This window comes from Petromyzon marinus, chromosome 51 (assembly GCF_048934315.1).
Source record: "Petromyzon marinus isolate PM22_M1 ecotype Great Lakes invasive population chromosome 51, UKy_Petmar_22M1.pri1.0, whole genome shotgun sequence".
In the NCBI taxonomy this organism is placed as follows: domain Eukaryota; kingdom Metazoa; phylum Chordata; class Hyperoartia; order Petromyzontiformes; family Petromyzontidae; genus Petromyzon; species Petromyzon marinus.
In genome coordinates, this window is record NC_133717.1 from 10,791,774 (window position 1) to 10,818,644 (window position 26,871).

At 48.9% G+C, this 26,871-nt stretch overlaps 1 protein-coding gene across 3 annotated transcripts; it reads left to right on the forward strand.

Moving 5' to 3' along the window:
• Nucleotides 1-257: 257 nt before the first annotated feature.
• On the forward strand, nucleotides 258-25,329 carry SLC35A1 (solute carrier family 35 member A1). Of its 3 annotated transcripts, none has more exons than XM_076074981.1 (10): nucleotides 258-375; nucleotides 1,182-1,721; nucleotides 6,425-6,472; nucleotides 7,665-7,848; nucleotides 10,890-11,049; nucleotides 13,233-13,385; nucleotides 14,224-14,290; nucleotides 18,480-18,656; nucleotides 19,636-19,770; nucleotides 21,711-25,329. In XM_076074981.1, exons 2-10 carry the CDS (start codon nucleotides 1,712-1,714, stop codon nucleotides 21,845-21,847), a joined length of 1,071 nt encoding a protein of 356 aa, XP_075931096.1. In that variant the 5' UTR covers nucleotides 258-375; nucleotides 1,182-1,711; the 3' UTR covers nucleotides 21,848-25,329. The 3 variants fall into 3 exon arrangements, with proteins under 3 accessions (XP_075931096.1, XP_075931095.1, XP_032829558.1); XM_076074980.1 differs by having other exon boundaries at nucleotides 271-512; XM_032973667.2 differs by lacking the exon at nucleotides 6,425-6,472 and having other exon boundaries at nucleotides 272-512; nucleotides 21,711-24,730.
• The last annotated feature ends 1,542 nt before the right edge of the window (nucleotides 25,330-26,871 follow it).

Below are 26,871 nucleotides of genomic sequence, written 5' to 3' on the forward strand. Positions count from 1 at the left end.
CTCCCCGGTTGGCGATGTTTACTACACACCGCACCAGTCGACCCTAGGGGAGTTCAGATAACCGTCACTGGTGTAGGCCGTGAGCGGGAATCGAACGAGCCCGGTTCGTGGTAGCGCTCACCGCTACACCACCGCTCCCCCACGGCCCCACGTGAAGCCACGCGAACACCCCCCCCCCGCCGCTCCAAGCTTCAGGCCCGTGACGTCATGTCACCTCGGAACCGATTACGTCATTGTTCGTACAACAAACACCCCGCCCCGCCACCGCCGCCTCTCAGACGCGGGTCTCCGACGTCATCGGTGCCGCCACGTGGGCGCGGCGCGCGCGCACCGCTCCCCGCACGTCCGCACTCGCGTGGCCTACAGCGTAGCCGTGTGCGTGCTGCTGGTGGTGGTGCTGCTGGTGGTGGTGCTGGTGGTGGTGCTGGTGGTGGTGCTGCTGGTGGTGGTGCTGCTGGTGGTGTTGCTGCTGGTGGTGCTGCTGCTGGTGGTGCTGCTGGTGCGGGAGCCCGGTGCGTGCTGGCGTTCGTCTCTTGCCAACCCGTCCCTTGTCTCTTACCCGCCGTCTTCTTGCTCGTTTGTTTGTTTGTTGTTGTTCTGACGTTCTGACTCGCAGCTTTTACTGGACGTCTGTGGCGGCGGTGGTGGTGGTGGTAGGGGGGGGGGGTAACAGAGCTTTACAGCTCATCGGATTTCTCCGGTGTTTTTTTTTTTACAAATGCTGATTCTGTCTCGGGCTTCGCTCGCACTTCTCCTCTGCACTGGCTCGCTCTACCCCCGCCTGTACCGTCTGTCTCTCCTCTGTAAAGTCTGTGCCATCTTTCTGGAGCTCATCTCTACCTCTCTCCTTTGCGCCGTCTTGTTTTGTGCTGTCTGCCTGCTCCGTACTGTACCGCTCTTTCGTTTTGCACTGCCGGTTTCGTCTCTACTGCCTCGTCTTATACTGCCTCGTCTGTAGAGTGTAGTCTCTGTTGCCTTGTTCTCTCTCTCGTCGTGTCCACACTCACGTCTTGTTTGTACCGGCCTGTGTTGGCGGTGCGGTCTCATCTGTTAACTCCTTTCCACACCGTCTATGACCTTTGTTGCCGTCTATAACGTCCGGCTGGCCCTTGCCATCTGGTCGCCTCTCTGCCGCTTTAATCTCTCCTGCTATCGTCCGTGTCGTCCGCGCTCTTTCACAGGCGGCTCTGGCCATATTGTCAAGCGGGCCGGTAGAGCTCAACGCCAGCCGCCCTTCCCTGACATCTGAAGAAGCAGCAAGCCCCTGCTGCTGCCCCTGCTGCTGCTACTGCTACAAGCAGCAAGCCCCTGCTGCTGCTGCTACTGCTGCAAGCAACAAGCCCACGCTGCTACTGCTGCAAGCAACAAGCCCCTGCTGCTGTTGCTACTGCTGCAAGCAGCAAGCCCCTGCTGCTGCTACTGCTGCAAGCAGCAAGCCCCTGCTGCTGCTACTGCTGCAAGCAGCAAGCCCCTGCTGCTGCTGCTACTGCTGCAAGCAGCAAGCCCCTGCTGCTGCTACTGCTGCAAGCAGCAAGCCCCTGCTGCTGCTGCTACTGCTGCAAGCCCACGCTGCTACTGCTGCAAGCAGCAAGCCCCTGCTGCTGCTGCTACTGCTGCAAGCAGCAAGCCCCTGCTGCTACTGCTGCAGCTGCTCGCGCACTGCGTTTGAGTCCTCGACCCGCATCGTCGCGCTCCCGCAACCCAAGGCGCCATGGCTGCAGGTGAGAGCGCCGCGTGCGTCATGTCTTTACCGGGCAAGGCCGGGAAGGGCATGGCTAGAGGAAGTGATGCCAGGGTATTTGTTGCAGGGCAAGAGTTGGGAAAGGAGGGGGGCGAGGATAGGGAGCTGGGTGAGGCTGGGCTACAGGGCGAGGCTGGGAAGGAGTTCATAGCTCGGGAAGTTAAGTCAGGGGCATGTGTTGCAGGGCAAGGCAGGGAAGGAGGGCAAGGGTGGGATGGAGGACAAGGCTGGGCTAGGGGGCAAGGCTGGGCTAGTAGGCAAGGCTGGGCTAGGGGGCAAGGCTGGGCTAGGGGGCAAGGCTGGGCTAGGGGGCAAGGCTGGGCTAGGGGGCAAGGCTGGGCTAGGGGGCAAGGCTGGGCTAGGGGGCAAGGCTGGGCTAGGGGGCAAGGCCGGGCTAGTGGGCAAGGCCGGGCTAGTGGGCAAGGCCGGGCTAGAGGGCAAGGCTGGGCTAGGGGGCAAGGCCGGGCTAGTGGGCAAGGCCGGGTTAGTGGGCAAGGCTGGGCTAGAGGGCAAGGCTGGGCTAGAGGGCAAGGCTGGACTGGAGGGCAAGGCTGGGATGAAGAGTGAGTCTGGAAGGCGTGCACGTGAAGGAGGGCAGAACCTTGTAAGGGATGGCAGCGCAGGAAAGGGGGACAAGGCTGGAGGGAATGTGAATGCTGGGTGTGCAGTTCGGACACTTTGAGGGTCGCGTAAGGCTTGAGTTGAGGGTAGAACTGGGAAGAAGTTGATGCTGGAGGGTATATGCCTAGTCTGGCAGGAAGGAGGGCAAGGGCTGTGCAAGTGGGGTATGCCCACAGATGCCAGTACTGAAGTGGGCATTGGTCCCAACCATCCTGAAGGATAAAGCGCGATGTGGTCACGTGTGCGGTGTTTTAAGACGGCTTGCCTCGTGTTTTAATGTATGGGACAGCTTCACAGCATATTTGCTGTACATAATGTAATAATGTAAATGCGAAATGTATACATAGAATGTATATGTCCTACATAATTGCACGTGTCTTGCAAACATTTGTGTTGTTGGAATTTACACTAATGCAAAGTATACGGGCATATGGTATGCACATAAGTGCGATATGGCACATAAGGTGTCTGTGTGTGGCGTATGTACATGTGTATGTTGCATGGTGGAAACGTGTATGTGATATGTAAATGACGTGTATGGACATGTGCAATGTATGAACATGGGAATGTGGTGCGTAGATTACACGTGCTGTTTATGGTGTGTACACGTGTGTGGAGGTCGCATTTACATTTGGTATGTATGTGCGTGTGTGTGTGTGGTGTGTCTAGTGTGTGTGTGGTGTGTGCATGTGGTATGTATGTGCATGTGGTGTGTGTGTGTGCATGTGGTGTGTGTGTGGTGTGTGTGTGATCTATAACCTGAGTAACATCTGAACCTGTCCTGAGCATCCCTTAGGTTTATTCAGTCTTAAATGACGAGCTGCTGCAGTTTTTTGCAAACATCACTAACTAGAGACATGGCCCAGCAGTCTGAAAGAGGTTACACGGTGGGTCTTTGTGGACGTCTATTGTATCATTTGTTGGCCGACGACCCTGTGCAGCTGCTGCAGTCCTTTATGAGTGAGCTGAATGCATTGCGGTCTTTGCCTGTCACTCGCTGCCCCTCCCCCCCCGCCTCCACTGCCAGTACTGAACAGCAGCCACTGGTCATCGTCATCATTATGGAGCGAGTACACGAGCCTGTGGTTGCACTGGGCCATCGCGCGCTCTCAAACCGTTAGTCAATCCGCTGCTATAGACGTGGGCCTCCCCAAGCAGCGTGCGTGGCCGTTTGACCGTACTTCACCACGCCGGTCAGTTTGGGATTGGTGAAGCGTGTGGGTTGAGTAGGGGAAAGGGGTCTTGGCCAGGACCCAGGTATCACTTGGCTTGGGTAGTGCTGGGATGGGTGGGCACCATGCAGACGCAGGTTGTCATCCTGCTGTGAGGTCCACGCTGTGGGTTGCAGAGAGAGCGGTGCAGTAATATCCATTGGTGTACCCGTCCTACTACGCTTCCGTGGCTCTATGCTGCCGCCTTCACCAACCCGAACTGACCAGCATAGAGTACCGCACGGACCAATAACCCCCACGACCCCACAGGCAGGAGTGGGGCTGCCTTCCTCCTGCAGTGGACCGATAACAGGGGGTTGCAGGTGTACAACAAAGATGGGTAATCGTGACAGATGTGGACTATGGGGGATGGTCGTGGCGACTGGAGTCGGGTACATTGCCCGGAGGAGGATTATTGCAGTTGTTGCGACAGCGTATGGCCTTACAAGTATAGCATTACGGTGGAGCTGCACCTTTTGCTTGCATTCCAGAGTTTTGCTTTACCTGCAGAATTGGCACAAGGTAAGTTTTGTTTAACGCAATCGGAGAATGCCATGGGCTCTGACGCAATAAAAAAAAAGTTGCGATGCAATCGGGTGCGGTTCCTGTAGTGGCAGATTCACAAATTTTGTAACGTCACAGTCAAACGTAACAAAACTTCACGTAATAGTTGCACGCATATGGGGAGGCGGCGGCATTGTGTTGGTAATCACCAGTGTTGGACCAGAGAATGCAGTTGTAACTCCTCAAACCCAAGCTATTAATACTTTGTTACTTGCAATGCCTTTACACTGTTCGCCTTTTGGCATTCTCTGGTCAGACACTGGTGAGAAAAGGCCATCACTGGTGTAGCCCAATCCGTTTTCAAAAACAATTCATATTATCAGAGAATGTTTGCATGCTTTTCCACAATTGTGTGGTAAATGCAGACTTGATGCCTTGCAGTAATAGGTAGCAATTTGACGTTTGAACATCTTAACGCATATTTTATTGCCAGTGTGGGTACAGCCTAAACCATTTTTTTTCATCATTTTGATGCTGGTGTTGAGGTGCAACTGACGACGCTGACACGGTTCTTGAGTAGGGGCGGATGCCAAGGTTTATTAAGGGCTACTGCCGGTAACTTATTCAAGGCTTACGCCTAACAGGTGACAACCCTAATAATCTCCCCAGGGGAAAGGGTACTGGGAGCTCCCTAGCTCCACCCAGGCTATACGTGATCTTCCCCCAGCACCGACCGAGGGATCATCCAACTCGGTCGGCCGGGTGAAATATCACTCTCGCCTGGCTCTAATTTCCCCTCCCCTGGATCCCGACTCCCTAACTCTCTCCGTTCCTGGCCCTTCGCGACGACCCCCTCTACGTCACGGGTTCCCCCTTGTATATCCCCATAACCTGACGTCATCCATTCTCACCCCCCTGAGTGACATGACGTCCTCCACTACTCGTCTACATTGGTAAAAAGGACCCATGGATAAGCCTTAAAAGTGTTTGAAATGTACTGCCCGTAGTTAAATGTAAGTTTTTCCTTGCATTTCACGAATGTTTTTTTGCCAACTGGCCCATAGACCTTGAACATGTTGACAACTTAGGGCACAATTATGTTTAACGTTAATTTGAGCACTAGCCTTCCAAGTGGAGAATAGACGAAAAAAAAAGCAGTCTTTCGAGTTACATTCACAAGTAATCACGAGTCAACATATAGTTATTCACTTGACATTTTTACCAGACTTCGATATGTGACGATATGTTCATAGTATTAGCACGTCCGATTAGCACAGTTGGTTACGTACAGTGCGAAATAAGTTCAACATCCTTATGTTGGTGGACAACCATACATCATTCCTTCATCGTTCACACGACTATTTTTTAACAGAAAGGCCCGTCACTAAATCACAGACAATGCACCCGATTCCGTCAGACAGCAGTCGCGGGGCAGGGTTCAACCTCGATGGTGCTTGGACGGGTGACCACTGCGCATGAAATGGGTGTTGGGAGTCGTAGGTGTTGAAGGGACCAAAGGGCAGTGCAGGTGAAATCCATCGTTCTGGACTCCCTCCCACCTTCAGCTCGAAACGGCCAGCGTGGTGGACAGTAAGAATGACCTTCATGACCTGCACGGTATGGGGAGGCCCTCATTCAGTTGGTGGATTGACAAATTAACGTATTGGCGGTGCACCGGCGGTGTGCTGTATAAAAAAAGCACAATTTTCGCGATAATTATTTACTTACCCGCGATTTGCAACCCCGGTCAGAAAAATCTTGCGGGGTTGGTGCGTCAACATCCGTTCTCGTGATGTCGAAGCATTCGGGAGACGAATGTCCTTTAAAAATTTAGCTTTTGGACTGTTTTATGAGGGCCGGTGTGTTATGCTGCGCCGGTGTACCGCCAATATGTCCAAATGGTCTCTACACGTCAACAATGAGACTTCAAGTCACTCGGTGGCAAAAGCCACCCAGTTGACGTCTTCAATCGCCCAGAAGTAACTGGATAAGGGCCATTGCCTGAAAGTTTAACATGTCATACATATAATCTTGGTTCTTACGGTAAAGTTACGTAGAAGGGAAATAATAAGAATATGAATCCCTGCAGTCACGAAAGCTTTAAAACGAAATATCATATGTATGTTATGAAGGCACGATTAATAGCTAACACGTCATTCGAAGTGTGGTACATTATTTAAATTTTTATGTTTTACAAATGCCTCAAAGGAGTCAAAACTATGGGAGAGTAATAACTTGACTTTCGGTGACTGTCAAGATAAACATTTTTCCCGGGGCGAATTCGATGTCTCCCTTGCAGAACATTTCATCTCGATGGGTTTTCACTCTGTGACTCCTGTCCCTGCAGATATGGACAAAGAAACCAAGTCACTGGCAAAGCTCTCCCTGCAGATTGGTATCTAATCGCAGATGCAGCTGTTCATCCAAGCACAGACCCTTTCTTGAGTTGCTCTTATCTTTTGGCATTCCTTTCTAATTTCTACTGCTTCGAGCTTTCAGTTGAACGAATATGAAGAGACGCCACATCTTTAGTTTTCATGTAGAGATGGGGTTCGGCGAGAGGGTTTAGGGTTAAGGTTTACAGTTTTCAGTATATTGTTTCTATCGCTAGGCAATAAGAGTGAGGTCTTTGGGGTGAGCGTTTCAGGGTTAAGTTTAGGGAGCTATAATTTAAAAGTGATGGTTAGTGGTTAGGGACCGATGTGCCCAAGACTTATTTTCTTACCACGTGTCTTTCATGAAAGCGGTGGGTGCAATGGGTCAAGTTCTGCACCACAAAACCAGGAGCCCTGAGTTAACTTCCTAGCCACAGAGATAACGTCAGTCTCATATGACAGCTGAGCTCACATCCTGGGCCTCTACTAGATCTATTCGGACTTGCGAAGAGCGTCTGGGGCAGTGTGAAAACACGAATAGTGGGGACACTAAGACAGCCAGCCGGGTATGGTCACGGCAACAACACCCTTTCATGCGCCATACCAGTTCTATAAGTCGCTCACTCGCCGCTAATAAGTGGCGAGTGATATCTGAACTGGCTCTGAGCACCTCCTTCACTGACTCAGTGACGTGAAGGCTGCTCAAGCAATCCCCACGACTGACATAGTGTGGAGAAGGCCTTTGTCCAGCAGTGGGTTTGTAACGGGCTGCAATTATTTACGTTTTTCTTATAAAGTAATCGGTGCCGCCGACAGCTGGTCCATTGGTAAAGACCAGAGAGTTTTGTTTAACGGTTTTATTATTCTTATGTTTACAATCGGAACACCTATACTGCCGACGAAAATAAGTCGGTTATTACAAAAATTTACTAAAAAACATGTAGTTTTAATTCTGAAAGGTACCGTGTCGTGAGAGGAGTGGTGGCATAGTGCTTAGTGCACTCCGCTTTGAAAATAGCGACCTGAGTTTTAGCCTTGACCACTTACCAAACCTCAACGGGCCAGTATGGTGAAGTGTTCTCAAAACAACGCCGACGATCGACACAGCGTGGGCGGAAGTCTTTTTATCCAGCAGCAGATTGACAAAGGGTCGTTGTCATTATCCTTTTGTGTGTGTGTGCGTGCGTGTGTGGCGCATGTGACTGCACACAGGTTTGGACAAGGTGAGCCTGCCCTTCAAGCTGTACTGCTTGACGGTGATGACCCTGGTGGCCGCCGCGTACATCGTGGGCCTGCGCTACACGCGCACCACCACGGGAGACATGTACTTTGCCACGACCGCAGTGTGCCTCACCGAGGTGGCGAAGCTCATCGTCAGCTTCGCCATGCTCACCAGGTGAGCGGCGCCGACCCCCCCCCCCCCCTCGCCCCGCAGCATTGCAGGAACCGTTCGGCTCGGATGCGCGCAAACGTAGGCCGGGCGACACGCGTTGCTGCAGATCGCTGTTTTAAACAAAGTTCACCACGCTATGAATGCTGATTATTGGCCGTGACAGTGTAAATGAGCTGATAAATAGAACAAAAAATTGTAATTGCTCACTTTTGTCGTGGCCCATACCTGGCAAAATGGCAGCCGTCCCCACATGCTGCTCCCCCGAAGTTGAGAAACCCCCTACGAGCCACACGCGGCTGATGACGTCACTGACGTCACAAAGCCTCATCCATTACCTCCTGTCCAGCGGCATACGTGGGAATGGAGGCGAGACTTGTTTCCCACCAGTTTTGTGTTGATTCGTCGAGTAATGGAATCTGTAATTAGTAGCTTGGACGATTAATTAAATAATTGTACTGGTGGGGGTCTGCACCATTGCACCCCCATGGCCGCCTTTTCGGCACTGTCCTGTGTTTTTGCGTCATTTGCATTGTGTTCAATGTCTGTCCTGTTTATTATCTAAAGCAGGGGTGGGGGACCTTTTTTCTGCCAAGAGCCATTTGGATATTTATAATATCATTCGCGGGCCATACAAAATTAGCAACTTCAAAATTATCCTGTTATATTTGGTCAAACATTTAATTAACTCGCCCCTAATGTGATGGCTGGAACTGCTTCTCTTTGGTGAGCTGGTATTGATGATGTTTGCTACTCGCAACTGCTTTTCCAGGTTTGCTCCTAGATTTATTGAATTTCGAGTCCCGCCTGCGGTTGCCTTGGCAGGGCCACATCAAATGATTTCGCGGGCCTTATATAGTGAGGGAAAAAAAGTATTTGATCCCCTGCTGATTTTGTAGGTTTGCCCACTGACAAAGAAATGATCAGTCTATAATTTTAATGGTAGGTTTATTTGAACAGTGAGAGACAGAATAACAACAACAAAATCCAGAAAAACGCATGTCAAAAATGTTATAAATTGATTTGCATTTTAATTAGGGAAATAAGTATTTGACCCCTCTGCAAAACATGACTTAGTACTTGGTGGCAAAACCCTTGTTGGCAATCACAGAGGTCAGACGTTTCTCGTAGTTGGCCACCAGGTTTGCACACATCTCAGGAGGGATTTTGTCCCACTCCTTTTTGCAGATCTTCTCCAAGTCATTAAGGTTTCGAGGCTGACGTTTGGCAACTCGAACCTTCAGCTCCCTCCACAGATTTTGTATGGGATTAAGGTCTGGAGACTGGCTAGGTCACTCCAGGACCTTAATGTGCTTTTTCTTGAGCCACTCCTTTGTTGCCTTGGCCGTGTGTTTTGGGTCATTGTCATGCTGGAATACCCATCCACGACCCATTTTCAATGCCCTGGCTAAGGGAAGGAGGTTCTCACCCAAGATTTGACGGTACATGGCCCCGTCCATCGTCCCTTTGATGCGGTGAAGTTGTCCTGTCCCCTTAGCAGAAAAACACCCCCAAAGCATAATGTTTCCACCTCCATGTTTGATGGTGGGGATGGTGTTCTTGGGGTCATAGGCAGCATTCCTCCTCCAAACACGGCGAGTTGAGTTGATGCCAAAGAGCTCCATTTTGGTCTCATCTGACCACAACACTTTTACCCAGTTGTCCTCTGAATCATTCAGATGTTCATTGACAAACTTCAGATGGGCATGGTTATGTGCTTTCTTGAGCAGGGGGACCTTGCGGGCACTGCAGGATTTCAGTCCTTCACGGCGTAGTGTGTTACCAATTGTTTTCTTGGTGCCTATGGTCCCAGCTGCCTTGAGATCATTGACAAGATCCTCCCGTGTAGTTCTGGGCTGATTCCTCACCGTTCTCATGATCATTGCAACTCCACGAGGTGAGATCTTGCATGGAGCCCCAGGCCGAGGGAGATTGACAGTTCTTTTGTGTTTCTTCCATTTGTGAATAATCGCACCAACTGTTGTCACCTTCTCACCAAGCTGCTTGGCAATGGTCTTGTAGCCCATTCCAGCCTTGTGTAGGTCTACAATCTTGTCCCTGACATCCTTGGAGAGCTCTTTGGTCTTGGCCATGGTGGAGAGTTTGGAATTTGATTGATTGATTGCTTGCTTCTGTGGACAGGTGCCTTTTATACAGGTAACAAGCTGAGATTAGGAGCACTCCCTTTAAGAGTGTGCTCCTAATATCAGCTCGTTACCTGTATAAAAGACACCTGGGAGCCAGAAATCTTTCTGATTGAGAGGGGGTCAAATACTATATTTCCCTCATTAAAATGCAAATCAATTTATAACATTTTTGACTTGCGTTTTTCTGGATTTTTTTGTTATTCTGTCTCTCACTGTTCAAACAAACCTACCATTAAAATTATAGACTGATCATTTCTATTTCAGTGGGCAAACGTACAAAATCAGCAGGGGATCAAATACTTTTTTCCCCTCACCGTACGGCCCACGGGCCGGACGTTCCCCACCCCTGATCTAAAGGAACAAAAACAATTGCATATATGTGAAATACTTGATCATAATTTCTTCTTGCATGTTTGTTGTTGTAACATTCTTACCCGCCCCAACTGGACATCTGTGAAAAAGAGCCGTGTAGCTCATATAATTCTTCCAGTATAAATAAATATTCTGATTTGATGTATTCCTCGTGAGCCTGAGAAATTGTTTGAATTGATGACTAGTTGAGTAATGTAATGCCTGGTACTCGCCATCCCATCTGCTTTCAGTCTGCTATAACATCATAGCCACATTGTTTCCCTGGCGCTACCATATTTCTGGGAGGCTTACACTAAAAATAGTTTCGTTTTAATTGCATATTTTTATTTAGTGACTTGCTTACCTTTCCTCTACTTTGCACCCCTATCGTGTGTTTGTATTGTTTTTGTTGTTGTAACGTTCTGCCCCTGCCCCTATTGGACATCCGTGAAAAAGAGCTTCATAGCTCATCGGATTCTTCAAGTATGAATACACATACCGATTCACATGGCGAACTACACAGGGGACGTTTATTCTTGTGTGCCACAGGGAGACGGGCAGCGTGCGGGGTATGGCCAAGTCCGTCTGGGAGGACGTGATCGTGAACCGCAAGGAGACCCTAAAGCTCGCCATCCCGTCGCTGGTGTACGCGCTGCAGAACAACATGGGCTACGTGGCACTCAGCAACCTCGATGCGGCCGTTTACCAGGTATGCCCTCCGAGTCCTTGGTCGGCCCCCCCTTGCTGGGCGCACAACTTACAGGCATTCCCGATATTAGGAGGCCACTGGAGCTGTGCACTTTTCAATCTAGATGAAAAACTAATTTCTTTAAGGACTGCTTTTTGTGTTTAGTTTGTTGTCCTGGCCCCCCGCGCACCTCCGATTAGCACAGTTGGCTACGTATGGTGCGAAAGAAGTTCAACGTACATACCTGATCCTGATAATATGGAAAACATTTCCACCTCTGGCTTGCGTTGTGCTGACTCTTGTGTCGGTAAACAGACAAGCGATAGTCGGTCGCCTCCTTAGCACTTTCCTTTCGCTACACCCGTGGTTTACCGTTTTTCGTGAACTTTCACCCGCCGATTCCTACCGCCAATGTTGAGAAAAGCAAACGGTAGGTTGCATATCTGAGGAGTTGTCCGAAAAAGACTAGAAAACCCACATATACAAATATATTATTTAAAATACTGCCTAGTCTATTTACAAAATGCGCTGGAAGTAACAGAGACACCCCCGCATGTGTGATTTGTTTCACGTTTCGTGAGCAGCGTCTCTATCAATGTAAGACTCGTGGAGTATGATTCGGTCTACCAGATTGACAGTTTTATCTCATCCATGGTGTGTTCAAGCACCGTACTTTAGTTCAAAACCTTTCTCTCTTTGCTTTACTCACATTATTCAACTTGTTGAATTCCCGGCCATTGTGCCTTTTCCCGAGTTCTTGTAGCCTTGCTCAACCAGGAAACATTTAACTCTTGTTTACTGCACACATTTAAGAGTGCTGTTTGTTGCTGGCCACCTGGCGTTTTGGACCTTTGCTCAGCAACTGTAGCTGTGAGGGCCATTGGGTCTCTTTCGTTGCACGGCAACACAAAGCCGAACAACCGCAAAGGTTATGAACGGTCGCCTCCGCCGATTAAAACTTGTTATTTGTTCATATTTTGACAAACATTCGCAGTGTGAACTTCACTTCAAGAGAATGTGAGGAGACCGGCGTGTGGGAAGCTGGTCTCGTGTGTTGTTACAAGGGCAAAGCTCAGTCAGGGTCCTCTTGTCTTGTGTTGTTGGCTCTGTTTCCAGTGACGTTGACAGAAGCATTAAATGTTTCAACACAACGCAGCAGGCTAACATTGAGGCAAATCGTAATTGTGTTGATCTCTGATCGGAGCCATCTTGAGGGACCGTACACGTGGCATCTGTTCTTGTTACTTTTTCCGTGAGCAGTTTCCATAATCGGAGAATCCTTTAAACCGATTCTAACACTCTCGTTAGTAAAGAAACTCTTGAGATAGAAAAGTTGGTGCAGGTTGGCAACACGGATAATAATAATAATAATATTCGCAGTACATGCTTTTTAGAGAGAAAAAGGCACAATTGACCATAGGATATGTCATTGCATGTTACGTGACATCACCACACTGCGTCTCTCTTATTTTAGGCCACCAACTCAAGAAAGTCAATATGTTTACAACACCGTAGCAGAATATTCCAGCACACACTACTTAAAAAAACAAGGTTTGCCGATTTATTCATGTGGTACGGCAGTGGAAACAACGGGGCAAGTGTCTTAAATCCTTCCTCACCGCCTCTGTCCACCCTGCAGTATAAACTGGCGCACCACAGTTCATCGGCAGGTCGCGTGTGTTGGAGTTAAGTGTTGATACTTCCACCTCTTCCAAAATGTCTGGCCAGCCTGTAAGAATAGGCCAAATATCCACTCAAGAGTCTGTCTAGAGCGCCCTTGAGTGGAGGAGGACCTTCCATTAGCAGTGATGTGAGCAACCAATTGCAGGGCTGCACCTTTAACATTTTTAAACCTGAGAACTCTGTTTAATCCCAGGCGGTTGCTTGTATTCGAACCCACGATTCAAGCTCGGCTCCGTGACCTTTGACCTCTGTCCCACACGGCCACCTCGAACGTACCCAAATGTTATCGGTCGGGCAACACAGACACGCACGCGCATCCACCCACATACATCCACCCACACGCATCCACCCACACGCATCCACCCACACGCATCCACCCACACGCATCCACCCACACGCATCCACCCACACGCATCCACCCACACGCATCCACCCACGCATCCACCCACACGCATCCACCCACACGCATCCGCCCACACGTGCACGCGCGCGCTCACCTCGCCCGCCCTCCTTGCATGAAGGTGACGTACCAGCTGAAGATCCCGTGCACAGCGCTCTGCACCGTGCTCATGCTGGGCCGTTCACTCAGCCGCCTGCAGTGGTTCTCCGTGTTCGTGCTGTGCGGCGGGGTCACCCTGGTGCAGTGGACGCCGGCTGAGTCAACCAAGGTCATGGTGGGTAGGTGCCTGGACTGCACCACTGCCTTTCCCTTGGTGCCGGCGATCTGAGCCCTCTCGCGAACTGGGAGTGCAGGGCACGTTAAGGCCTGGTATTTAGGAGTGGAGCTGGACTATCTGATTATATCATTAATTGATTACTCTAGCTGAATTTCGGTTGGATTACTCGACTAATCAGATTGCACGAAATTATTTGGAGTAAAAAAAAAAGCCTGTGTTTGAAATGCGTCTGCAGTACATGGTGCATGCACTTATGCCACTGCGTAGTTTTTTGCGGTTGTGCTGTGCTGCTGTGCCGTGCGTTTTTCGGCACGACGTCCCGGGAACCTCACCTCCGAGCGAAACGTCATTAATTGTGCCGAACAAACACGGTGGTAGGACTTTGTCGCAGAGCTATACGGTGTTCTTGTTTGTGTTGCGAACACAAATATACAGGATTCCCTCGTTAATAATGAGGGATATGTTCCGGAGATGCTCGTGAATAGCAAATTTCGCGGATAATTATATTGGCCTACGAAAACCGACAAATTATATTGGCCAACAAAAATATGTTTAATGAATTACCTTAAATAAATGAATACATAAATAAGATGTGAAATACGTGCAAATTATCTCATCACTTGACCTTATCTCATAACTTTATCTCATCATTTTCTCTCATTGCATTCTCTCTCATCACTTTATTTCATCACTCTTTCTCGATGCAGTCGTGCAGAGTCCCAGATGCGATTCGCGGTTAGCCAAAATCGCAGATCACAAGTTCGTGAATAACAAGCGAATACTGTCTTAAGCTCCTCACCTGTTCACCTCTAATGCTGAATGTCGTCTGCCAAAGGTGGAGCAAAATCCTTTTCTGGGGTTCATGGCCATCGCCGTTGCGGTCGTGTGCTCGGGGTTTGCTGGTAAGAAGCCCTGACACGCTCACACTCACACACTCACACACTCACCCACTCACTCACGCCCTCACACACTCACACCCGCACACCCACACACACTCACACACCCACACACCCTCACACCCACACACACTCACACACCCACACACCCTCACACCCACACACCCTCACACCCACACTCTCACACCCTCACATCCACACACCCTCACACTCACACACCCACACACCCACACACCCACACACCCACACACCCTCACACCCACACAACAACAACAACCGCCATTCGCCACTAAGTGGCGGTGACGTCACCACGACGCTTGTGCCAGGCTATGTGCACCCTGAGGCCACGTGAAGTGTCGAACGCCCGCTGGCAGGAGGTCACGGGGCAGACCCAGGTGCCACGGGTCGACTGACTGAGATGACTGGCTGATGCACCACCTGTGCCCCCTACTGTGCCAACCTGCTGTGCTTTAGCCACCCGGCGCTCCGCTCGCTGTTGTGAGCGTCGCTCCTCCGCCCTCCGTTGTTGTTGGAGGGCGACTGCCTCCAACTGCCCAGTAGCATCCTTCACGAGCCTCCTCCACAGAGGCCGATCTTGACACCGCTGGTACCAGTCATCGGCAAGTCCACTCAGCTCCACGTCCTCCTGTACCACATCACTCCATCTCTTCTCTAGCCCGTGCCGCGCCCGCTTAGCCCCCTCAATCCGGCCAAACAAAAGCTGTTTCGGCATGCGGTGGCTGGGCATGCGGGCTACATGACCCAACCATCGCAGCCTTGCCTGCCGGATGAGCTCACCGATGGGACCCTGCCCAGATCTTTCAAGGATTTGTGAGCTCCTCACACAATCCAGTCTGGTTAAACCCAGGATGGATCGTAGGCAGGCCAGCCTAAATGTTTCTAACCGGCGTAGATGTTCCATTAGGGGGGTCCACGTTTCGCAAGCGTAGAGAAGGGAGGGAATGGCCGTGGCCGAGAAGACCTGAAGCTTAGTGCGGAGCGACAGACCAGGTAGCTTCCACACAGCGTTACGCAACCGATGAAAAGATATTGCCGCTCGACTGATTCGGAGTGAGACCTCTGCTGTTAAACTGGAGCCAGTCATAAGCACACTGCCCAGGTATGGGAAACTCTCCACTCTCTCCACAACTGCCCCATCACCGATTGGGAGTTGTGGGGGTGGAGTGTCCGATGGCACAAAATACCCAGGCAGGTGCTTAGTTTTGGTGGGGCTGATGGTAAGGCCCCACCTCTTAGTGGCACGCTCCAGTCTCAGCAGCAGCGTCTCCAACTCCTCCTCTGACTGAGCAGCTATTACCAAATCATCAGCATACATAACGTGGTTGAGCAATAGGGAGCCATCCCTTGACCGCACCCGGGCATCGATTAGCCTCCCATTATATCTGTACCATATGGAGATTCCCCCGGTACAGCTATTGAAGGCTTCACGAACTACGTGGTCAAAATAGATGTTAAATAATGTGGGAGCCAGAGGACATCCCTGTCGCACCCCAAGGTGTACAGGGAATGGCTCTGACTCCCGGCCACGTAGTTTTACCCGGGCCCGCTCACCATCATGAAGGTCCTTAATGATCGTGAGCAGAGGGTCAGGTACTCCAAAAGCACGAAGAACGACCCAGAGCCCAGGCCTACTGATGGTATCATAGGCCTTGACCAGGTCAATAAAGCAGAGATGTAGGTCTTGTTGGAATTCCCTACACCTCTGCTGTAGCAGACGAACAGAAAATATGGCATCTGTGCAGGACCGCCCTTTCCTGAAACCGCATTGGGGCTCCGCAAGCCTCTCCTCAGCGTGCCTGGCAAGGCGATGCTGAATAATCCTTGCTAGGACCTTTCCCGGCACACTGAGGAGTGAGATGCCCCTGTAGTTGTTACAGTCTGTGCGGTCCCCCTTCTTAAAAAGGGGGACCACCAGGGCATCCTTCCAATCCTGCGGAACCCGTCCAGTGGTCCAGACTGTTGACACCCACACACCCACACACCCACACACACTCACACACTCACACACCCACACACCCTCACACTCACACACTCACACACTCACACACCCACACACCCTCACACCCACACACAGTCACACACCCTCACACAGTCACACACCCACACACCCTCACACCCACACACCCTCACACCCACACCCTCACACTCTCACACCCTCACATCCACACACCCTCACACTCACACACCCACACACCCACATACCCACACACCCTCACACCCACACACCCACACACACTCACACACTCACACACCCACACACCCTCACACTCACACACCCACACACTCACACACCCACACACCCTCACACCCACACACAGTCACACACCCTTACACCCACACACCCTCACACCCACATACCCTCACACAACAACAACAATAACCGCCATTCGCCACTAAGTGGCGGTGATGTGACCACGACGCTTGTGCCAGGCCATGTGCACCTTGAGGCCACGTGAAGTGTCGAACGCCCGCTGGCAGGAGGTCACGGAGCAGACCCAGGTGCCACGGGTCGACTGACTGAGATGACTGAGATGACTGGCTGATGCACCACCTCTGCCCCCTACCGTGCCAACTTGCTGTGCTTTAGCCACCCGGTGCTCCGCTCGTTGTTGTGAGCGTCGCTCCTCCGACCTCCGTTGTTGTTGAAGGGCGACTGCCTCCAACTGCCCAGTAGCGTCCTTCACGAGCCTCCTCAACACCCTCACACACACACTCACACCCACACACTCACACCCACACACCCACACACCCTCACACCCTCACACCTACACACCCACACACCCTAATACTCGTCTAGAGGGCCTCTTTCAGGGACCGTGATTGTTAAAAGAAGGACCAATATTTTCCAACCCTGGTTAACGAGCTCAAATTTGATTTCGTACCGCAGCTTTCACACAAGGCATCATAGCGCTTTGCACAAAATAACCAGACCCTTAACTAACCATGAACAATTAAAACCTTGAATTAATAAAAACAATAAATAGATTAAACAATAAACCCTTGAACAAATTTAAACCTTTCACAGATACAACTCAATAAAAACCCTCGACAGATAAACACTTTTGACAAATATAACCGAATAAACTTAACAAAAATATATATAAACAGTGTAAAAGGCACATAACTTACACAGACGGATATACAAGTGAAAACAAATGTTTAAGACGGACCCTAATACACTCAACCTTCCTGTTGCTTTTGGTGTCCACAGCTCGTCGATGGCGTTACTTGTAGCGTCTATTTAACCGGAGGGCCACGTTAAAACTCTTTATCTCGTTGTCAGAGTTTGTTTGGCACGGTTGATGCCGCAACTGCTTGCTCAATTGACACCTGTTCCAACCATTGTATAATCTTTACTGCTGTTACCTCTTGCTTACAAAAGGTGCGGTTAAGGTTTCAATGGGGGTGGGGAGGGGGGGAAATCGTAAAACTGGAAACTATTTCCTGAAAATGTAATTAAGTGCAGCAATTTATCGATGATGCAATCTCGCACACACTGCATTAGTGGGCCTTGGCAGAGAAAACAAGGGTTACGTTTGCTTGCACGAAGCCCAGCAATATTTGTCCATCAAATAGCGCTCACTTTGGGTGGTGAAATGTGGTCCCACAATGAAAGACGCTTTGTACTTCAAACTAATAAAATCTCTGCATCGTCACACCCCCAACGTGGCCCTATTTTTTATGAGAATTGTAACATTTCTACGAACGCGTTGTAAACTGAATTGGTTGAGGCACGCAGGGAGGATTTGAAATCAACTTTCATCTCGTATCCAGACATCGGCGTGTAATGAACTCGGTGACCTGAACAAAGGTGCTTTTGTTCGACGACATTCCAATCGTACGATCAGTATTGTCATGAGATCACATTTCCGTCAGTAACCACCTCAGCAATGCCGCACCTTGTCGAATGCCTCCCACCCCCGCCTCAGAAGATGACATCACATATTCCTGAAGTCACTTCAAGAGGTATATTTATACGAACTGTGTTTAAAATTTAGTTTAATCGTGGGATCGCTGATATCTGGATGCGAACCCTTCCTATGGCTCTCAGGAAAGGTGGTGGCTCGGCGCTTTTGCATGGAATTGGCCACCTAAACCACTTGGGCCGCCTCCTGGCTTGTGACTTTGTTTTGATATTTTTTTCTAACGAGGCCCCCCGTTTGTCGCGCCGCAGGCGTGTACTTTGAGCGGGTGCTCAAGAGCTCCAACACGTCGCTGTGGGTGCGCAACATCCAGATGTACCTGTGGGGCATCCTCGTCACCTTCCTGGGCGTGGTGACCAACGACGGCAGCGCCGTGATGGAGAAGGGCTTCCTGCACGGCTACACGCCCATGGTGTGGTTCGTCATATGTGAGTCGGCTCGTCGATCATATTGCGCACGGCATAGATCCCTCCGTTTCGCACGTTGTTAGTTTCTCAATCCGCTCGTCCTGGTGAGGATCGTGGTGGCAGCATGTTGAGTAGTGGCGGTCCAGACCTCCCTTTTCCTGGTGACGGACTCTAGCTCTTCCTAGGGAATTTGCAGGCGTTCTCTGGCCAGCTGAGCGACATAGTCCCGCCAGCATGTCCTGGGCCGGCCCCCTGGGTCTTTGCCCTTTGCAGAGATTAATATTTTTGTCTATATATATCACAGTTGCTAAGTACAGGCCCAAAACCCGCAAGCAGCCAGACACAAACCGTCATTATTAAAGGTGTAATAGTTGAGAGGAGAAAAACGTGTATTGAATTTAATAGGGCGAGGTGATTGAGAGCTTGGGAAAAGAGACAATGGGAGGAGAATTCCAACGTGGGAAAAGTGCGGGGGAAGAAGCAGAAAGAGCACTGTTTTGGCCTGCAGTATGTTTCTATGTATTTTTTACTACTTTTGCACCGTACGTAGCCAACCGTGCTAATCGGAGGTGCGGTGTGGTGGTTGAACACAGATGGTTTGCTAAACCGTATCACAAATCATATCAATTCATCATGGTTACGATGCACAAATCAAATCGCACATTTTAAGAATCAATTACTCTTAATGGATATGTAGATAGGTGATATAAATTACAATGTATATGTAGGTTATCTTGTTTTTCCCAGGACGTCCTTAGGATACACAGCTTGCTATTGTTTCCAGGTTGCCTCTTTAAATCACCTTGGCCACATTCAGTTAATTCTAGATTTTTCAGAGTTCATCATCTGGCAGTACCAACCTCCTCCTGATGCTGCAATGCCCAATGGTGGCCTTTGGCAACCCACGCCACTCACCCTGGTGACCATGCTGTACGACTGCTGTGCTGCTGCGCCGTTCTACTGCTGTTGCTGTGCGGTGGTGCTGTTTTCCCCCACGTAGTCCTCGCCAGCGTGGGTGGCCTCTACACCTCGGTGGTCGTCAAGTACACGGACAACATCATGAAGGGCTTCTCGGCTGCTGCTGCCATCGTGCTTTCCACAGTGGCTTCCATGCACCTTTTCGGCCTACAAGTCGGTATGTTTGTCCCTTCGTCCGTCTCCCTATCCGGCTGTCACAGGGTGGAATAATTTGCAGCTTGGGGTGTGTGAGGGTCTGATGGGTGCTCAGGGTGGACACAAGACCAACAGCCTTTTATCTCATAAGCAACAGGAATCAAGAACACCTTGAGACGGCAATGGATCATGAAGCCTATCGCTATACTAGACAACACATCAACTTCTTTGGTTCTTTCGGTAAAGTCACGTAGAATGAGAATAAAATAATGAATTGATAAAATAACACAATAAAATTCGCACAACGTTTCGGCCACAACACAAGCGGCCTTCATCAGGTGAAGGGACGAGACTGTCTGGAGGACAGCGCTGGAGCGAAAAAGCCACGCTCAGATCGCGACCTTTAAGCTGTGTGAGAAGAAACAAAGCGCCTTGACAAAGGAATTAGCATAGAATTTAGCATTGAAATAGCTGAGTGATTAGCTTGTGACTGGTCACAGAAATGGCTATTTTAAAAGTTAAAGCATACACATCTGCAGAGGCACCCCTTGACAAAGGAATTAGCATAGAATTTAGCAATGAAATAGCTAAGTTAAAGCATACACATCCGCAGAGGCACCCCTTGACAAAGGAATTAGCATAGAATTTAGCATTGAAATAGCCGAGTGATTAGCTTGTGACTGGTCACAGAAATAGCTATGTTAAAGTCAGAGCATACACATTCACAGAGGCACCTAGTACAAATCAAACAGGAGAATTTAGCATTGAAATAACTAGGAGAATTTAGCATTGAAATAACTAACTAGAATGTAGTTGATGTGACCCCCGCCGTATTTGCAGAAGTGGGCATCGTAAAGAAATCCGACGGCCCTCTCCCTGTCAATGGGGGGGGGGGGGGCCTTCTTGAGATCTTCTCACACAGCCTGACTCCTCCTCTTCAGCCTATCATAGGCTTCTGTTCCCCATAGCGTGGCTCGGACAATGAGCGAGCTGCTATGCCACTAATAGTTTCACCATAACACAAGTTTCGGTTTAAAGCTTTCGTGACTGCAGGGATTCACATTCTTGGTTCAGCAAGAAATGTTTTGAATTTTTTTATTGCCGTGGTTTTCACACCTGATGATGATTGCTTATGTTGCAATGGAAACGTTAATTTTTTTAACGATTTTATGATGTATTATTTTATTATTTCCCTTCTACGTGACTTTACCGAAAGAACCAAGAATATAACACAAGTTGCTTGTACAGAGCCTCATTGTACCCACCAAGATTTATCTCCCACAATGTTATGAAGCCCATTGCTTTCTCCAATTACGGCCTTCATAATATCTGATAGGGATCACTTTTAAGTAGCTCGACACATTAACATTACTTCTCCTCAGTAACCATATTGGTGGATCACACAGAGATGTGGCGATTGTGTGCACGCGATGTATGTATGTATGTCGAACATCTTTCGCACCGTACGTAGCCAACCGTGCTAATCGGAGGTGCAGGAAAATTTGCTTATAAAAAACAGCGAGATGCCTGTAGGGAACGGCACAGTAAGGAGGTTTTGCCAGGCCATTCCTTGTGCTGCTGTGGAGCGTATTCTCCCATTGCTTCAGTTGTGGTCTCTGGTCACTTCAGTTTCATCCCCTTTTGATTTAAAGCTTTCGTAACTGCAGGGATTCATATTCTTGGTTCTTTCAGTAAAGTCACGTAGAAGGGAAACAATAAAATGTATTTTTTTTAAAATTTTATTGTTTCCCTTCTACGTGACTTTACCGAAAGAACCAAGAATATGTCATCCCCTTGTTAAAACGCGAGGAAATTGCGGCACTGCAGACGGTGGTGAGAAACGAGGCGTTTTGGGCAAAGATCGAGGGAAGAAGCAGTGAAACCTGTGAGGGAACACCGCGACAAGAAACGCCGCCAGGTGCCATTTCAGTGCTCCGTCGTGTTGTGCCGTGGTGACTGCAGGCCTTTTGTTCATGGTGGGCACGTTCCTGGTGTGCCTCTCCATCTACATGTACGGCTTGCCGCGCACCGACACCACCAAGCTGACGCCGCCCCCTGGGAGCGAAGCGGAGCACAGGAAGCCGAGCACTTCCATCTGAGACGAACCACCGTCTCCCGCCACTGCCACTACCGCCACCGCTGCCCATCAGTCACGCCCGGAAAGACACAAACAGAATCTACGTGGATTGGGAAATGTCCGACGCGTGTTCCAATATCCCCACTGCAGCTCGGCATTGGAGACTTTTCTCGATAAGGGTCTTTGTCGACACTCCGTCGTGGCACCGGGGGCAGTATTTCAAGGGATATTTCTGCCCCCCCCCCCTCCCACCCACCTAACTTGTGTTTTGGACCACGCGGCTAAAGGTGAATTCGTGATGATGCTGAAATAGCGGCGTAAGTGGTCAAATAACGATGCGTGGACTCGCTTGCGATGAAGTAAAACTCTTGCCGTGTTCGACCGCAAGCCGAAGCTCGGTTCAGTGCGGTTCTGTTTTGCGGCCTTGGTGAGTAACACGAGTACGGGCCGCCACCCGGGCTAGTAATGTACGCTTCTGTAGCGGCTCGCTCAGCCCTCTGTGTGTCTGTACGTAATCGTGAGTCATGCGCTGCGACGAAGTGGTGTCCGTGGGAAAACTTTTAATCGTAAAGTTGTCGGTCGTCTGGGAGAAACGTTGATTGTGGGGATAAGTCTAAAAAGTGCAGGTACTGTTTCACTCATTTGATTTGTAAGCCTCATCACAAGGTAATTTCTATGTAAACACTGGATCACTTGGGTCAGTAACTGGTCAAGATTTTAAAGTCATCATACGTAAAGGTTGGTTTTTATTTGTTTTTTTTTATTTCCCATTGGCGTGTGAAGTGTAAACTTTGTATAGTCAGGGTGGCCGGGTGTGTTGAAGGTCAACGCTGAACCAGACCTTGCTGATATCCCTCGGTGAAAATATAATCAGTCACCCGTGGTGAGACCGGGTTCTCAAGCACAGCGGTCATCAATGAGTACACAACAAAAATACACGTTTGGCTTTGCACTTTGCTTCATTGCATCTTGGAGAGTTAAATAGATGGTGTTTTACTGTCGTGATAACCTCACTGTAGAGTGTGTGGAAAAGTGACCCGTACTGGGTCATGGATAACAGAGGCCACTCGGAAAGATTGGTTTGTGAGAGATCCTGTAAAAAAAATCTCCACAGTCATACCTCAGAGAGACCGCTTATGCTGATGTGCAATTGTGCCCAAAAGCACAATTAGAATTAGTGTATCGGTAAAAGGAAAACAACAACTAAAAGCAGTAGATTTACAAATGTTGATCTGTTTAGGCAACTGAACTTTTAATATTAATTATTTTAAAATGTTATTCTGATTTAACAAAATAAAAACACTACCTAGCTTTATCATCATCATTCTTACAATGCTTGTTTACTCCGGGAGGCTGCACTTTGCCCAACACTCTTTTTTTTCCAAGAGGGTCCCTGCCAATTTTTCAAAGACGGCGGGGGTTGCTGCTACGTGTTGTCACAGTTGAGTAATTAAAGCAGGTAAATTGTTAAGTGTGAGAAAGTTTGGCCAGTTACATTGTGAGTTTCTTTCTCTCATAAAAGATCACGCACTCTTGGGGGTTTTACACAAGCGTGGTCCACCGTGATTTATACACCTCCACTCCTGCAGGCGTTTCACGCTGTGCGCCGGGTATTTTGGGTTTGCGTCGCTGGATTGCGTTTTATTCATGGCAGAACTAGGCACTGAACCTTGACCTGTGGCCAGTTTCATACAATTCAGAATGTGAGATTTCACCGTTACACTAAATTTACATTGCAAAAAAACGGACTAAATGTCACTCGTGACATATCATGTAACCAACTACAGGGTGCAACTACTGTTTGGCATGCGAGTCCAGACACCGCTAAAAAACGTTAAATATCAAGAGGTAGCCACAATGTTGGACAAGAATGGTATTTTTGATTGGTCCACATTCAAGGTGTTGACTACGGCACTTATTTTTTTTAACGCAGAGCAGCTCATGAACAATGAGGCTCGGTGTCAAGTCAGTAGCCGGTAGTTGCGTATATTTAATATCATGGTGCAGGAGCGCTCTCATGCATAGCGGGGTGAGGAGTGGTGGGTTGTGGTACACATCACGGACCCTGTCTGTAATCTAACCAATAACCACAGGGAACCATTCCCTAGTAGGACACCTCCAACTTCTATAGTGTGGCCGCACCCGACGGAGGCCTCATTAACGGGCTCCTGGGCTCTAGGTTGATGAGGCTGACGTGGTTCGCTCCACACACGCTACACCACACAGACGGTCCGAGTTCAGTTTTAGAGAAACAAAAAAATCCAACGTCATTTTGAGTCGTTCAGTATCCCTCCTGAAACGCCAATTCGGCGCACAGAAATTACCTCTTGATTTATAGACAAACACTTTTAAACAAACTTTGACGGGGTGGTATTTGGATAATCCTGTGTGCAATGCTTTTATTAAAAGTTATTTTTGGATTGTATTGCAGTTCTCTCTGCTGGACAGGCGTACAAAAAGCATTTCAAGAATGGCTAATGTAAGGGTAATCCTTGTTTGAAATACGACTACGTTTGTTGGCCTAATAGATTGTAGATTGATCCACTTTTAAAGGTTTATTACTGTGGTGTACTTGTAGATTAAGGTGGACATATAACCCCCGTGATGTGCACAAAGCTTTGGTCAATTAATTTTGCTTTTCATTGCAGCAAGCCTAGCATGGAAAATCCCACATAAACAACTGAACCATGCCTTTTGCACTCGTGTTGGGCGTGTGTCAAATAATTGCATCCAATTGACCAATTCCAAAGCATAAACATCGCGAGACCCGCAAAAAATACCGTATTTATATCTAGATGCTGATTTATAGGGGCTTTTTGTAAAGTGTGCGCACTTTACGATGTCATGTGGAGTGGGTGTTGGTCGGAAAGCATCTGGGGGAAGTGATTAAAAGGTGGTTTTGGAATTCGTTTTTTTAAAGTTATTTTATTGTGTTGGTGAATCCTGTGTACGCTCATATTTAATCAGTCGGTTGATTCTACAGCTCACAAAAACTGGTGCTTGGTAAAACAACCATGCGATTTTTTTTTTTTTACAGCTTGAACCGTGCATGGAACTTAACGGAACTAGCGTTAAAACTGGCACAGGACGATCGATTGTAGCTTAGGAATATACAGTCCGTAACAAAAACAAAGAACCGGTATTGACACAATCCGCTGCCGCACGAAAGATCACCCCAGTTGCCGCCATCCGTCACGCTCCCAAGGTGCAACGCTCCAGCAACCTGCGCGCACGCTCCAATGCCATCGCTCCGTCTCTGCACTGGATGCCCTCGTGGGTGCCGAGGTGGAGCGATGGAATGGGCCCCGCGTGCAAGGATGCTCGTTGCATTTACTGCATCGCAGGGGTTGTTGTTGTTGGTGGGATAGCGTCGGTGTCGGGAAGCTTTCATCCAGCAGTGGATGGACCACAGCAGATGAGTAGCCTCGGCTTCCTTGCTCGGCAGACCAGCACACTTGATGACTTGACCAACGATAATTAAACAATGCTGTATACAATTCGAAAGGAGTTGCACCGTGCTTTGTGTCTGGCATCTTTATGAATGGAAAGGTTCAACTTGGCCCGATGCTCATCCTCCCGCACCTCCGATTAGCACGGTTGGCTACGTACGGTACGAAAGAAGACCAACATACATAGTCCTGAACTGTCCCGTAAGGGTTGTTCGCAGTTTACTGTGCAGCGTAGGATTGCTATAAAAAAAATTCTGTGCTGCTCAGAGCACCTGATTATAATACAATAAACCCATTAAAGGGACATTCATGAAGGCGAGCACATGTCCCGGTTAGGCTGGGAATGTCGCGTCTTTAGAGGCCGTTCCTGTGTGCCCGAAGTTTTGCAGAAAACTTCGATTTCCCCCCCCCCCCTAGTTTAAAGATTATTTTGCGTAATGCTCACTGCATGACTCTGGGGGGGTAGAGAGCGGGGCTATAGAAGTAGTGGGTGGTGCAACTGGTGGAACAGCGCCCCTAGTTTTTTTACACAATATTTTGAGAAAATCGATTTCCTCATCTCTGCAGGTCACCGCTAGACACCTGCATTACCTAGAGAGAAAGGGACGTACACGCATGGTTATTGACAGTTCACTTACCTGTATCACATCGAGAGACAGGAACAAACGTTAATCACGCATTCCACTTGCCCGCAGTCACACCCGTTAGTTCTTTGTTATTTCCCACGGCTATTGCGTGCAGGATTTGAACCTGGTAACCTCCGAAGCTTGTAGCCCCAGGTGCTGCTTTGCTGCGCCATGGAGCTGCACGAAGACCCAGTGTGGATGTGTACACCCAAGTCCTTTCACTGTGCATTAATGCAGCAATAAAAGTGCGATGGTTTCATCGCATACACCGAAAATAATGACAAAACAGGACTTGGTGGGATTCCAAACCAATTATACGTTTGCTACGCTACATAAAAAAAGTGAAATTTCTTTTTCTGGATTTCAATCGAGGTATTTCAAATAGGACACAATCACTGCATTAGCCACTGTAGGCTGGGCAAGACTTACAGGAGCGGTGATGTATATAACTGAGACTTAAATTCAAGTCCTGTTTAAGTCATCTGCCAGTTGCACACGAGTCTCAGTCTTAAAGCGTACAGCAAGATTTCAATAGAGGCGAGCCTCTGGTGGTGAGTGGAGTGTGCGGAATTGTGTGGAAGAGTGAGGCTGAGTCAACGAGTTCAAACCCCGCTTATTTTTTTTCATAATATTGTTTAATTACAAAATAGTTAAGAAAAAATTACATTGGTGGATTTGAACCTGTGTACGCTTCTTAACCTTCTAACTTTCTAACTCTACACACTCTCCACCCAGCCACCAGAGGCAATGATTGATCTAGTGCAATTTTTGTTTATATGACTTTGGTGCTCCTCGGATACTAACCAGAGCTCGATGCTATGTTATGAACCCGGGGGGACACTGAGATCTCTCTCCAACAAAGAAGATGCTCCTGTGCCCATATACCCCAAATATTGTATTCATATACTGTGGTATATAAATACAACCTAACTACCAGCCCATCCTAGGGACAGGGCGAATCTTTATTCGAA

Bases quoted from the DNA above. Each gene is read 5' to 3' on its own strand.
- SLC35A1 (XM_076074981.1), top strand. The intron at 13,386-14,223 runs GTGGGTAGGTGC...CGTCTGCCAAAG, and splicing joins CTGAGTCAACCAAGGTCATG to GTGGAGCAAAATCCTTTTCT. The intron at 18,657-19,635 runs GTGAGTCGGCTC...TCCCCCACGTAG, and splicing joins CATGGTGTGGTTCGTCATAT to TCCTCGCCAGCGTGGGTGGC.